This window comes from Sylvia atricapilla, chromosome 5, assembly GCF_009819655.1.
Source record: "Sylvia atricapilla isolate bSylAtr1 chromosome 5, bSylAtr1.pri, whole genome shotgun sequence".
In the NCBI taxonomy this organism is placed as follows: domain Eukaryota; kingdom Metazoa; phylum Chordata; class Aves; order Passeriformes; family Sylviidae; genus Sylvia; species Sylvia atricapilla.
Genome location: NC_089144.1, coordinates 53,958,811 through 53,973,471, shown reverse-complemented (window position 1 = coordinate 53,973,471; position 14,661 = coordinate 53,958,811). Strand labels below are relative to the sequence as shown.

At 38.8% G+C, this 14,661-nt stretch overlaps 1 protein-coding gene across 2 annotated transcripts in view; it reads right to left on the bottom strand.

Moving 5' to 3' along the window:
- Window positions 1-3,857: 3,857 nt before the first annotated feature.
- The window catches only part of SLC15A5 (solute carrier family 15 member 5), a 30,659-nt gene continuing 19,855 nt past the window's right edge, over window positions 3,858-14,661 (bottom strand). The window contains exons 8-10 of one of the 2 annotated variants that reach the window (XM_066318500.1): window positions 13,640-13,771; window positions 5,676-5,784; window positions 3,858-4,343 (exon numbers count right to left, since the gene is read on the bottom strand). In XM_066318500.1, coding sequence (XP_066174597.1) covers window positions 4,199-4,343; window positions 5,676-5,784; window positions 13,640-13,771 — 386 coding nt within the window. In that variant the 3' untranslated portion in view covers window positions 3,858-4,198. The remainder of the gene's footprint in view (window positions 4,344-5,675; window positions 5,785-13,639; window positions 13,772-14,661) is intronic. The other variant, XM_066318502.1, reaches the window with a different exon arrangement.

Here is a 14,661-nt window from a genome sequence, read left to right as displayed (position 1 = left end):
ATGTTTAAAGTTACAGACAGAGATTAAAACTAGAATAACTTTAAGTACTACATCACCAGAATATGACTTCTATGGTGAGACTTTCTAGAGACCAGTAGATAGAGAGGAAATATAACTTTTATTTTATTCAGAACAGAGAAATCATGAGGAGACTTGTGAATTTCCTTTGTTTTCAGATGAACAAAGAGCAGACTTCCAAAATATCCTCTGGAAGGCAGATATATTTGCCCTTGCCAAGACCAATCTAATACATGTAATAGCAAAGAGACACCAAGTTTAAATTAAAAGCTTTAGTTAGTTCTGCTCTGCAGCTCTGCTCTATAATAAGGAAGCAATCCCTATAAGGAAGGGATTCTCCCACCTCATCTTTCCAACTCACAGTTCCCACAGGAACTGAACAAGACTGATTGTCATGTCTAGTGGATCATGGACATCTTTCCTCCATCCCTGGCAGAAAACAAGTGATTCTAGAAAATTTACAAGAATTTTCAAGATGAATTTTCAAGTAGCTTCCACTAAAAGAAGGGAGAAGAAATCCAATATAGAACAAGACAGCTCAGTTCTCAGTTTAGGCCTGTAATATTACCTCCAAGATATTTTGATCAGACATTCTCAAAGTTCTTTACCAAAAAAAAAAAAAAAAAGTTACTATTTCTTTTTTTGTTTTGGGAAACCGATTGAAACAAACTAAGTAACTTGCACAAGGATATTCAAAGCCTGTGTAATTATCTAATCTGGGTTCTACCTTCTGACTACCACTGCTGAGCCTTAACAACTCCTTCTTTCCTCCACAAAGCTGCAGGCTTCAGCAAACAAAGCATTCCTTATAGCTAATTGGTATTACATAGGAACTCAACTGCTCTTATTTACAAAACTACAGATTTATGTCAAGCAAAGCCAATTATGCTTAATGTTTAAACTATTGCAGGTGCTCAATGACATTGTTGCTAGGCAGTAGAAGTGAAATTGCTCTTTTAATGCATCTTGTTCCAACTGGGAGCATGTGTTTTATCATCAGTGCAAACTTAACAGATGGAGATCTTAATCCTCTCCATCGAGTTTTCTTCAGCACCCCCCTTCCACAAAATGGTGTCCCATACATTTAGACTTAACTGAGATGGTCCATGAACTGTCTAGGACAGAACTTGTAATTTTATTTTGTATGTGTGCCCATGAATACAGTATAAAGTACACATTTAACCACTAAAAGACACCCCCAAACTGTGTTGGCTGTAATCAGAACTACATCTGGCTATTCAAGGCAAGTAATGGCCCCTGATGAGCACAGCACCTACTCAGTTATAACAGAGCTTCACAAAAGCAACCTCTTCCAAAGTCAACTCTGAATCTAGACTCCTTTATACTAATTTCACTCGGTGCTGGGAGAACAGTTAGAAAATTTAGGCAGGAATCAAACAGAAAATGGAACTGGGATGTTTCTGGTCACTCCTAATCTCATCTAGGAGGCAACTTTTTTTCCACAATACGTTTCAAAACTATAAAACTCTATGGTGAAGGTTAAAACATGCCAAAGTATCCTAAATTTACTTTGTGTAAAGCAATCCAAAATGGCAACAAGTGACCTCATACACAAGCAATCAGATCTGAGTGCTTTGTTATCTCCATGAAAACTGTCATAGATCAACAAAAATCTGAACAAAGGAAGCCTCTCCTAACATTTTCCACTTGTTTATTGCATCATTTTGTATGCATACACACATCCTTGTTTTTTGTCCTCTAAATTTTTTTTAATGTTAAAAAAGTCACTAAATTTTTCAGAAGTGAAAAGCAGCTTCCTTCAAAGTAAAGACCAAACCTTTAGAGTCCTTTACACAGATTTAACTGTGTGCTGGCACAAGATTTATACAATTTAGGCAGTGCCCTGTATGTACAAAGGATTCCATCAGCTTTGTATGGAATCCTAGAGGCTGCAGTTCAAAAAAAAAAAAAAAAAAATTCCTGTCTGTTGGTTTTAAGTGCTAAATTGCTCTGTCATAACAGTGAGATTGATTGATAGATTTTTGCATGCAGATTCCTCTGCTCCACCAACTGAACTAAGCCCAAACTCAGCAACCAGTGCCTCCTTTTCTTCTGCCATCCATCTGAAAGGCCAAACTCTTTATGAAATCTGATAGAAAAACTGTTCCTCCTGCCCATGTGAAGAAGTCAGGGAGCTTTCAATATTGAACTCTTCATCCCAAAGCCCATTCTAAGAATCCTACCCAGCAAGTTAACTAATCCTCTTTTTTCTTGCAGAATTATCTTTGTCAGTCAATTCAACTCAAACGGCTGCATTCTGTTATCTTCTGTCATCTATTCTCATGTTTCTATTTCTGAGGAGAAAAAAAAAGAAAGTGGTGTTGGGAAGTTTGAGGCCATTGAGCCAGAGACTGCAGCAGACTAAACATTTTAACTTGAAATAGAGTTAAGTTTCTTGTTCTCAGTGTAAACAGATGCAAACTGTTACTTTTGCAGTTAAAAAATATCATTAGTTAATAAAAAACATCTACAGCTCAATCATATTCGTCTGCACCAAATTTAAATTTTAGCCTTCTATTACACAGTTCTTCTCCTTTTGTGTACAGCTCTCAAATGCATTGAGAGTAATCACATCCCTCCTGTCAGCAGACTTCAACTGACATTTTTGTAGCTTTTCTGCGCAAGGACAAAGGCCAAGTATTCAAGAATTTCTCAGGAAAGAAACTAGTATTTTTTCATGGCTTAAACATGGGTCTATTGTAGTACAAATATGATTTAGAAAATAATACCTTCCAAGCAAATAACTGTCAGGTGCCATGGCTAAATTTATCCAAATATGTGGAAATTAGCCCATCTTGCACTTTCCAGGGCTCTCAGAGAGGAGATCCTTCAGCCTTTTGCTGCTCGTCCTCTCACAGCCCCAGCTCCAGCCCAGCTTCTGCAGCCGCTTTTGGAGAAACAGTCTGTCCCTTGCTGGGAAGGGGTGTATTCACCACATTTTTCTCCCACTCTCACAACATCCAACCTCAAGTCATGACATTAAGTGTGGTTAATGGTGCAGAAGAGATTTCCTTCACCAGCTCATTCACAGTTTCAGCTCACAAACTGTGGCACTTCAGTGAATTACATCCTTTTAATGGAGCTTCTGTGGTAGAGCACTCCTCAAGCATTCTATCTAGCAAGCATTCTGACTTAACTGCCCCTTCCTTTATGAACATCTTGATATCAAAGTGCTCCTTTAGTTTTTTGGGTTTGATATGTTTCCTTATCACAAAGATGCCACTTCTCTCATCACTCTTTTTAGTTGTATGACTTTTTAAAAGAAAAAGGTTAGATTATCATCCCTCACAATAACAAAAATCAGTCAATTTTGAGTGTGCTAAACTGGAAAGCATTTTACTAATAATTATCTCCCCTCATCTCCAGCTGCACCTACACTTTACCAGTCTTCTTTTCATAATTCCCTTCACCCTTCCTCTTCAGATGGGCTGAATTAGTAATTTTGATGCTAATATATTCCACTCTTCCCTTCTCCTATTTGCAATTTTCTTTACACCATCCTTTAGGAATGGCAAATCTCACGGTGTTGCTGCCAGGTGAGACTGGATGCCTCAAGCACCAGTGTTTCATGACACACCTCATGGACTGATGGCTGGTATCTTGTTTCTGGTGTATTTTTGGTAGATCTCAAAGCAATTTGCAAGGAAGGTTGACCTGCTCGTGTCCCTTTCACCGGGGAAACTAAAGCAGCACCTTGCTGAAGGCTGGGGAGGAGATCAGCAAGAGTCAAGAACAGTACACAAGGCTCCCACCATTGCAAATATCAGCCAGCCAACACCAGATTTCAAAATCACTTGTAAATTATACTGTCAAAGTAATTTGCTAAACAAATGTCTGCATGTTTATTAATTTTTGACCACTCCTAAATACAAATTTATGTGGATACCTATTTCCATATAAAGATTAAAAGCCTCTCTCTCCATCAGCTGTGGCAAGCAGTGAGCTCTCCTTGGCCTCAGTGTGAATTACAACAGTGCAGCCTCCTTCAAGGCCAAATTTTATGAAGAATGCTATTTTGTTAACTTATAAATAATACTATTATTCATCAGATAATTCATTAACACCAGGACATAGTTCCACTTAAGTCGATGGGTAATTTATCATTAGAGAGATGGTGAACAACAAAATCAAAATTTAGCTAAATGAGGATGAAATTTTATCAGGTTTTCTCCACAGGAGACAGAATGGGAGAACTTTCTAGGACAGCATTATAATGCTTGATGGCTTTTACATGCTTCAAAAGTTTTTCTCCAGGAATATTTCCTCTGAACTCGTTGGCGCAATCCTCATGCAGATTGTTGTATCTGGGGGAGATGATACAGAAGGAAAATAGCAATTTTTTTCTTGGTAAACCTTAAAAGATTTAAGGTATTAGCATCACCCATTGTTTAGACACAATACATTGTAAGTTACAGTGCCTTCCAAGTGCCAGACTTCAAGGCAGCCAAAAAAATAGAAAAATGCAAACTTGCATTTTCCTAGAACCTTTCAGAACTTCAGAATAAGAAGTATCAAAGCAGGTGCAGATGTTAATAATACCTGCACTGTGTCCCTAAAAAAAAAAAAAAAAAAAAGCTTTTTTCCCCTCAGAAAAATTTTAGTGTATTTTTTTCTTATTGCAAGGTTTAAAATCTGTTTCCCCCATCTGCCTAAATCAGTGTTTATCTAAATAGTCCTCACTCTTTTTTCCTCCCTGTTCAGAAAATTCTTATTCACCAAATATGAAACGATTACAATTGATTTGAAAAAACCATATTTCTAGAAAGTCAAAACTTGTGTTTTCGAAAAATGAGGTACCTTGATTCTAAAGTGAAATGCTGATTTGAAATAAACTTATTTTTAAAAATGTTTAGTTTTCTATTTTTCGGAAGATTGGAAGTCAACAGATTTCTTCATGAAAATACTAAACTGTGGCAGATTTTTTTTTTATTTAATTTAAACCAATTTTATGGTAACCAAATTTGTCAAACCATTTTGACAACCAAAACCTTTTAGTTTTTAGCAGTAAATATCACAGTTGAAAATTTCAATTTACAGAAGAATAAAATCCCGTATGAGTACAAAGTATACACAGGAGAAATGTTTTTTGTTGTGACCCAGTTCACATTTAAAAAAACAGAATCACATTGGAATAATCAACAAGATGTTACCGTAAGCTTTGGTGCTGAAAAGTTGGTAAGAGAAAAAACCCAACATATTTTGTCAAGAGTTCTAGAAGTGCACTGCCCTAGGATGTTTTCCATTGCTCTCATCATCACATCCCTGCTTCATCAAGGTTCCTGAAGGATTTCCACAGAACTGCTTCCAATGCCTAAGAGCCACTTTGAGGTGACCCCTCCCACTTGTGGTGGCACAGGCTGCTCCCCTCCCTCTTCTTGACTTCAAGGACTTCAACATATTTAGACCCTTCTAGGAAGGCTCTTCTTTCTTTAAGGCTTTTTATATTAATAAGGCCCCTTAACTATTTAAAGTCAATTACATCAGTGTGTTTCAGTTTTTTTTTACCCTCACCACTGCTGTGAAGCCTCTCTACATGTGATCTATCACTACCAATTCTTTATTGCACACTAGTCTACAGGCTTTACAAGAATTTCTACCTGCACCTACAAATGAAACATCAAGTTTTCATTTCTCACCTGTGTGCAATGGTCCAGAACCCCAGGGTGTTCACCATCATTAAGGAAGCCAAGAAGAAGAAGAATCTCTCCAATTTCCCTTCATGGAGTAAGTGTGGAAACCAGCTGCCTGGTAAAGCAGACATTTGCAGCAGAATTAGTTTGCCTTGCAGCACAGCTCGTGTGGAAAACATGAAGATAACTTGGTGTGAGACACAATCCCCTCAGGTGCTCTGACCCCCCTGTAGCTGTTGATACAGATTTCATTCTCACAGCATCCATGGGACTTTTTCATCTACTCTTGCTTTGCAGACAGACAGTAGAAATCTGAAGTAACTAAAGAACTTCCCTAATAATTCTGAAGTGTGCTGGAAAACCTAATCCTGCAAACCTTCTCTCTGTACACAGCTAAATCAAAGTCAACTGCGAAAATTTTAGGAAGAGCTAGAATTAAGGTGGCTGTAAAAATCCTTGCTTGTATCTCTCATGCTTTTAATAGAAAAAAATTAAAAATAAAATTTTAACATTCAAAATATTAAAAGCATTCACTCAGTGCCTCGGGATGGTGCTCCATTATCAAGATATCACTGATATTTTACTTTTCTTTATGGCTGCCTTTAGCCATGAGCCTGTAAGGTGTCCTTTTCTTTCATTCAGTACTTATTTACACAAATCAGACCTTTTCCAGTCAAGGCTTTTGGCAATAGTGTCTGGGCCATTTTGGCACTCCATTCAGCAGAGGACAGTACCACCTACATGCACACACAGAATTCCCTGCCTGTGTATTCCTGTGCACTCCAGTTTGTGGCTGTGCTGCTTTCACTGTTGTTCACTGCAACCAGTCTGCAAACAAGCTCAGGTGGCAAATAACTATAGAAATTAAAATAAAAACAAAGCCAGCCCCAGCCAGTCTGCAGTTGAAGACAATCAGTACCTGAAGTGCCATAACCAACTACAGCAAAACTATTTCAAACCAAGGGGAAAAAAAAGTTCCAGTAGAAACTGGAGTTACAGAATATCAGAGACCTATATGGTGCTGTAATGACCATGTACATGATTTGAGAATAGAGGATATTTATTGCCTTTGAACAAGGCAGACTGTCTTCATTGGCAATTAATGAAGAAATGCAGAGTGTGAAACAGCTGGTGCTGAGAATGTCCACACTCTCCACAGCTCAGGGGGTTCACATCAGAGCAGTTCCCATTAACAGCTGGGACATATCAGACATGAGCTTATGTTTTTTGTTGTTGTTTAGTTCCCTCTAAAAAGAATTCAGTTATTTTCATGCTCCAAGATCATTCTGTGATGCAAACCAGAGATTATTAGGAGATTTAGATTAAAAGCATACCCCTAATCTGAACTACACCAGCATCAGCATGCCCCTAGTCACCTTTCTCTGCTGCATGAAAGTCTGGTATCAAATCCTGCCCGTCTAAAGAGTGTGGCTGTTCACCTCTTGAATGAGCAAAGAAGGAAAACCACACTTTTTACCACAGCTGTATTGTAAAATCCTGATGGCCTTAACAGACCTTTTGGCCACTAATGCCACTTTTACATATTGATTGCCATCCTTAGAGTATTAATATTTTTGCAATTAGAGACAAAGAGCAGTTCCACAGCATGGGAGAGACAGCAGTCAAATGATTATACCCTGCCAAACACTCAGTCATGTATTTACATTTTTCTCTTCCTTCCACATCTTAGAGTTATAAACACATTTCTTTTCAGAGCTGTTGCCTTTAGCTCTCCTGGGACTGACAAAGAACAACTGCCATAAGGTTTCCTAAGTTTCTCCAGCACTCTCTCCATGCCATGTCACTTTTTTGTCACCATGTCACAGAGCAGCGCCACCACACCTCTGCCTGCTCCCTTCCTTTTGCAGCGTTATCTCAGAGCCAGTTTTAAAAACCTATCATCTAACACTCTAAGTTGACTGAGCTCCTAGGTGCTGTAACTTCATTTTAGTAGCTTATAAACTTTTACTGTCATCATTCACAATCAGGTAGTTTTTCATTTTACATCCCCTGGGGGCCAATAGAAGGCAGAGACAGAGCCTGTGGATGTGATGAAAGAAATCATGCATGGGGGTCTGCACTGCAGCTTGTCAAAGCAGAGCTCACACTGCCTGCTAAGATATTCACCTTGGCTAGGCTAACTACGGGAGCAGCAGGAGCTCCCTAATGGAATGGCAGTTACAGTGGAACCCGAACAGAAAACATACACTTAAAAAGTTAATGAAAACAATTTGGCAGCTTCTGAGTTTCAAAGGTCCATTTGCATCATTCCCTGTCTTATCACTGATAAAGGTACCAGATAAAAGCACTGAAACTGGGGCTGGTTGGTTCTGTGAGGGTAGGATGGCTGCCTGGCAAGCAGGAGATCATCTCCCACTGGCCTGGGTCAGAGATCCTTGCTCTGTCTCCTCCCAGCTTCTTTTAGGAAGTGTTCAAACAGTGAGACCAGGATAATGAAAAAGAGAACCTTTGGAAAACCCAAATGATCAACAGCACTGGCAGGGACAAAATCAGATAAGATACGGGAGGCTCCAGCTGCCATAGAACACACTTTTTCTCTCTGCTTTCCTGCTCTGTCCAAAACAAGAGGTGGGATCAAGGCTTTATTTTCCTCTAAGAGAGAGACAACAAGGTTTGTTAGGGGTAAGCCCTCCTCAGCAGAGGAACAAGGATGGCAGCAGTCCTCAGGATATTCAGGCGATAATCTTCCCAGTAAACATTTTCACCACTGGATGCAGCACAAGTAAATATAACCATTTCCTACTTTCAGCAAAAAAAACCCACAAATCCTCACTTTTTCCTTTCGTTACTTTTCCTTTTAATTTTTCCCCCCTCATGAAACAGGGGATAAACCTAGACTACATTTACATCTACTTACACTCTACTTTATAGAGAATCCTCTCCTCTGCTTGCACGAAGTCTTGAGAGAAGAGTCACTAGTGCTGAAACTTCACCCACGTGTTTCAGGCACCAAGACTGCCCTTAGATGCTCTCACCCCTGACCCCACTAACACCTCCCACAAGCTGTCTGCAGACGCCAGCACCCTCCACTGGCTGCCTTTGGGGTTCCTACTCTCAGGATATTACTCTTAACCATGAGCAGCAGGGACTCCCTGGGCCAGGATTTTTGATTTTGCTGGAACTGGGCACCTTGGGCACAGCTGTGATTGAAGAGTCCAGCACTTTCTCATCCTTGCCTCAGTATTCAACATGCTAACAATTCACTTCCCCCGAAAAGATACTGCCTTTGGGCTCTGTGCATCCTTTACTTTTCTGTGGAGATTGCCAACAGAAGTGGCAATTACGAGGTTGGTTTGTCACACAGACAATTGCTCACTGGGAATTAACTTTCCGCAGCAAGCTCCTGATTTCCATTTTTATTCCAACAATAGAAATACTTAGTAGCATGAATCACCACAAAGAAACAGAAGTTTCCTTTAGGTGCATTATTTTAAATGGACTTTCTCTACTGGTTAGAGGTGAATTGGTTATGTATTTTATGGCAAATTTAGAACAAGTTCGAAAATGAAGCCTAGGCAGAGTCTGTTCCTCAATCTGCTCTACAATCATGGAAATAAAGCACCTGGTAAACTTTCCCTGACACTTTGGAGTCTCATCAATTTCACATCAAAATTGCTCAGTTGGTTCAAGAAGAAGGAATAATTTACAGTACCAAGATGAAACAACTGGTCCTACCAAAACAGACAGAGGTGTAGGTGAAGCAGAGATTAGGACACGGACAAGAACTTTCCTGGGCTGTTGCTGGTGGGTAACAGACAGCAAGGAGTTGTTGGCAATACAAGGCACTGAACAAAACCTGAAAAGGGCCACTCCTTTACAGACATTGGTGCATACAACATATCTGCTGCTATGGTGGCACCCTCGGAGAGCTCAAGGGAAAGTTGCACAGGGAGACATGCAGGATTTTTTTGCTGAATAACACTGTCCTATTTTATTATGGGGAAAACCTTGAAGAAAAAGTGAGACAGTCACATGCCAGAAGTTACTCTATCCTGTACCATTCCTGCGTTTTTGCAGCTATCCTGTAATCCATGCTATAACAATAGAAAAAAACATTCATATTAAAAAAAAAAAAAAGGTTTGTATTGCCTTCCTTCATTTCCTCAACTTAGTAGGCATATATTTAGTGTTTAATCATATCCAAATTAAAATCTCACTCTGCCTCTAATCCCTATTAGCTAAGTAGGCACCAGTGGCCACCACCATCTGGACTGTAAGAAATATCCTTTAGCTTTATCATCTTTGGTATTTAGAATCACACTAAATCAGACTAAAATGATAAAAAAAACCGCCAAAAATCCCAACCTAAAACAAAACCCAAAAAAGCCAAACTCAAACCGCAAACCACTGAGTGATTCTCTAAATGCAAGCAGGAAAATGGTATCTGGGACAGTTTCCTTCCTCTGACCATTTTTTTTTTCCCCTTACTTACATATTTATATTAATATTTTTGGAGAAATATATTCTGAAATGATTGGCATAAGAGGACAGGTTTTGTCTTGCATCTTCTTCCGTTAAAATGTTAGGAGAGGTAAGAGATCCAAAAGAAAGCAGTTTCCCAGCTTGTACTGAAAATATCACTGTCACCCATCATCTGTTTGCACTCGTCAGATTTTTAAAAAAGTCTTATTTTATCATATTCACACCATCCTCCATAGATGCGTTAAAAATGATTAATGCAGCTTTGACTGTGACTGATATCTGATCAACTTTGCCAATAAAAACCCAAATAAAATTCTAAACGAGCTACATAAAATGGGATATAAAAATGTTTAAATTTTGTCAACACCCTCTGTGCTTCAGCACTTCAAAATACACAGTGGAGGATCTACTTCGCTGCAGGAACATGGAAAACATGGTCTCACTGCTTAGAGATGGGAGAACCAGAAATAGTCTTGGCTCAGGTTTTAGTGATACAAGAATCATGGGACAAGACAAAAGCATTCATAGCCCAAGATTCACTCACTAAACCTTGTTAAATCTTACAGAATCATTTAATCAACACTATCCTCTCTTGTCCTTCCAATATAAATAAATTAGTAAATAAGCTGAGCTTTTTTTTAGGAAGTAAAATGAGTTCTGGTTGGTTTGCTTTACTCCCAGTTTCACAATTTGTCCAGATACTGAATATTTACAAGCTCTTTAAACACATTAAAAAAAATAAAAGGGGGAGTAAAAAAACTTAATTTGTGTCGTTAACTGTAATTTGACTTGAGAGGCCACAAATTTGTTCCCTACAGCACTCATCTTCAGGGGGTTCACCAGGCAACCACTAGGTTTAATAAATTTAAAAAAAAAAATTGCAAATGGTCATGAGCACCAAAGCCACTGTAAGAAGAACAGTTGAAAGAAATACAGATGGAACAAAAAATTTTGCGTGTATAACATTTCCTACCAAAGCAGGAGAAAAATCAAAACTGAGCCTAAAACACCTTTTTCGTTTTGCTATAGTCTATCCCCACCTACAAAAGTCTGATGCTAAGCCTACTTTGATTTAGGAACCAGCAGGACAACAGCCTGGGATGAGCAGAGGAAGTTAGAACACAAACGATCTTACAGGAATATCACCATTATTTGCAAGTTGAGAATTGAGCCAATTGTGGTAACTTGGAATTACTCATTTTATTCAAGCCAGGAACACTGGGAAAGAGACACTCAGTGAGATCCCAATTATTTTTAAAAATAAAAAGTGAGAGCCCAGTAATATGTTGTTTACATATTAATAGGGCAAGTAATCTCTAACACTCTTCTAACTAGAGCAACAGAGCAATCACTAAGCATTTTTCACTTCATTTTCCCTAAAGCTTTTCAAGTTTTGCAGAGGACTTCTCCTGCTTAGCAGCAGTCATTCCCATTACAGCATCTTAATCTGAATACAGACTGTCACCAATTCCCTTGGAAATTTCAGAGTGACTTAAGCTCAGGATAATGGTGCAGTCAATTCCACCTACAGGAACAGCAGGTCTGACAAAGTTAAACAAAGGCATAAGTTACAGCTTTGGCACAAGGAAAAAAAGAAAAGAAAAGCTAAGTTGAGAAGTTTGCCACCCAACTTTCTGAGAGTGTGGAATATTTTAGCCAGGAAACTTTTCAGTTGGCTCAAGAATCCTGAGCAAAAGGGGTTAGAATGTGACAACTGCAGCCTGTGGAGAATTTAGAGTTCAGCCTTGGTCTCAGCCAGGATAAGAATTCACAATCTCTGTTAAAACAGTATTTCTGGCAAGAAAAACTTGCTTTTTTGAATCAATTAAATTATTTCATACAGGCTCACAGAAAAAGAATGAATAACCTTGATAGAAAACCAGACAAAAATCTACTGAATTTGCAAATCAAATGCAAAAATTTGTTTTCTCTAACACAGAGTACAGAAATACTCTGTAAAGAAATTGATTACACAGTAGTGACACAACATAGGCAAAATAATTTGGTGCTGACATTATGCTTAATTATTTTGCAATTATTTAATTATTTCCAAAGTCAAATTGCAGTTAAATATGTCAGTTTTACTAAATATTCCAATCTAATAAAAATTAATCGTTTCCATACTTTGGGTGGGGGAAAGAAAAAAAATAATCAGCAACACTGTCTTAAATTGTTTCATTTACCCCATATTACACTGACCTCACAATGAAAAACAAGTTTCTCCACTGAGGAATATTCAAGGAGCTCAGTCCTCCACACTAGATGTCTCGGTACTTAATAGTTCTTTGCCTGATTCATTTGTGTAAACACTCCTGCTTTTTACTCATCTCCAGGTGATGTTTTACACCTTGTAATAAAATTTTAATTGAATTTTTAATTTAAAAACAGGACTGCATGTCAAAACATCATTTGTTTGTTTAGATCTTGTGAGTAGGAATAAAAATTTCTTGTCTCACTTTCAAAACACCTACTTCTGTTTTTCTTTTAAATTACACGATCCTTTAGAGAGGAAAGAGAAGAAGTGAAAACTTTAAACAGGTTCAAAATCCTGCAGCCGTGACAATTGCAGTGGTGTCATGCATTAGGGCCAGCAGTCGTGGTCTCTGAAGAACAGCTCTCTGTGACAGTTCCACCAGAGCTTGTCGATGGCATCTTTAGAAATATTCCTTCAGCATGTGGGACAATTTCGAATTTGTGAACAAAAGGACGGATCCCTGTGCGTCAGTTCAAGAACTCAAGTGCTTTGCTTATTAAATTTACTCGTGAAACATGTCTTTTCTCTATTGAACAAAGATTCATCAGCAAAGGAGAAACGACTTTAAGAATTTCCTGGCTTATCTTGAAAGTCAGTAACCCAGAAACAGCTCCAGCTCAGAACTTCCACTAAATACACCTCAACAGGCTGAATCTGCAATAACTCCTTTTGAAACAGGAAGTTTTCTGGGAATGGCAACATTCATCTGCTAAAGGGCAAGCCCACAGTATGACAGTATTGTCACAGAATCTGAATCCTCTAATAGCTGTGCAAAGTCAGAGGGAACCAGAAGAGCCAGGAGAGTGTGTTCCCCAGACAGCTTTGAAACCCTCAACCACCCACCCTCCTGCTCCCTTCAGCACTGTTCCCTACAGGCAGAAAGGAATATTTTCCATTCGTTAAAGCACAGACCTTGCTCTCAAAGCCAGGGGCTTCCATGTAAGTGTGAACAACATCAATGTACTTTTTCATGAACACAAAAAAGGTGCTTCCTAGCCAATTTATTTTCAGTCTCCCAGAACAGAAGTACAGAGATTGGACAGAAGGACTTCCTGCAAGATGCCATCCGCTAATTACTCCGACTATCAAAACCAAGATGACTCATTAAAATTGGATGAATACAGCTGGAAGGCTATTTCCTATCTTAATTCCATCTTAATTGTGAGAGCAAATCAATAAAACTTTGGCATCCCTTTTAATTCTGCTGCCTGATTCTCCAGATCAATAATATTAAAAAACTGCTCAGGAACACCCATCATGAGCAAACTCTTACCTTGAGTGCCTGCGTGGGCTGTCTGAACAAAGAGAGCTCCCATAAAGCAGCCAGCTCCATTAAAGAGAGCTAAAAAATGCATGGAAATCCCTCTCATTCTTTCAGGCACAAGCCAGAATGAAAGCAAGGAACCTTAGGGAGGAAGCAGATACAGTTACAAGTTAAAAAAAGAGACAAAAAAAAAATAGAGGTAAAAGAAAAAAGGAATAAGAAAAATTACAAAAAAGCGAGAAAAGGAATAAGGAAAATTACAAAAAAGAGAGAAAAGACAAAAAGAAAGAGGAAAGAATATAGAAAACAAAAAAAATTGAAGCATCTCTACTAGTGAATTTCTATGTTTTACACAGTGAATGTACTTGCTACAGAAGAACAATCAGATGTACCCTATAACAAAGCATTATCCAAACTGCTGATATGAATATCTGTAATAAACTATCCACATACAGCTATCCATATTCCACAAACACAGAAAGACCTTTCACCCAGATATTTGCCTGTACCTTTTAAAAACCTCAGGTATGAGCAAGAGCAGAGACACACCACCCCAGTCAAGTCTGCATGAAGACAATGGATGTGATATTTAACTCAGAACAGCAGGACCTTCTATTTCAGAGCGAGTGCAGCACAGCCACTAGTAAATACCGCCAAAATCTAGAGCTCTGCCTTAATTTGGACACTTGGCTTGCTTTACCTTGAGGCTGGACAATGCCCCTGGTTCCCTGGGGTGCAACCCCCAGGCTCACTGGCTCATTTTTAAGACCTCATTCTTCACTTTCTTTCCAGAAGGCAAAACCAGAAGCAGCAGCAGCTTTGGTGGAGAGGCGAAGCTGTAGCATGCTGCTGTAGTATGGATGACTATAAATAATCCCACCAGCTGTAATTTGGCTGTGACAGCAAGACTTTATGGTAGCTGTTCTTTTTGTGCAGTTTTCACTGATCTTCAAGAACTTTTGTTTCCTAATTTCACCCCTTGAGTTCTCCTCCACACTTCTCCCAAGCCCAGAGTCTCCCCGTCTGCTTTA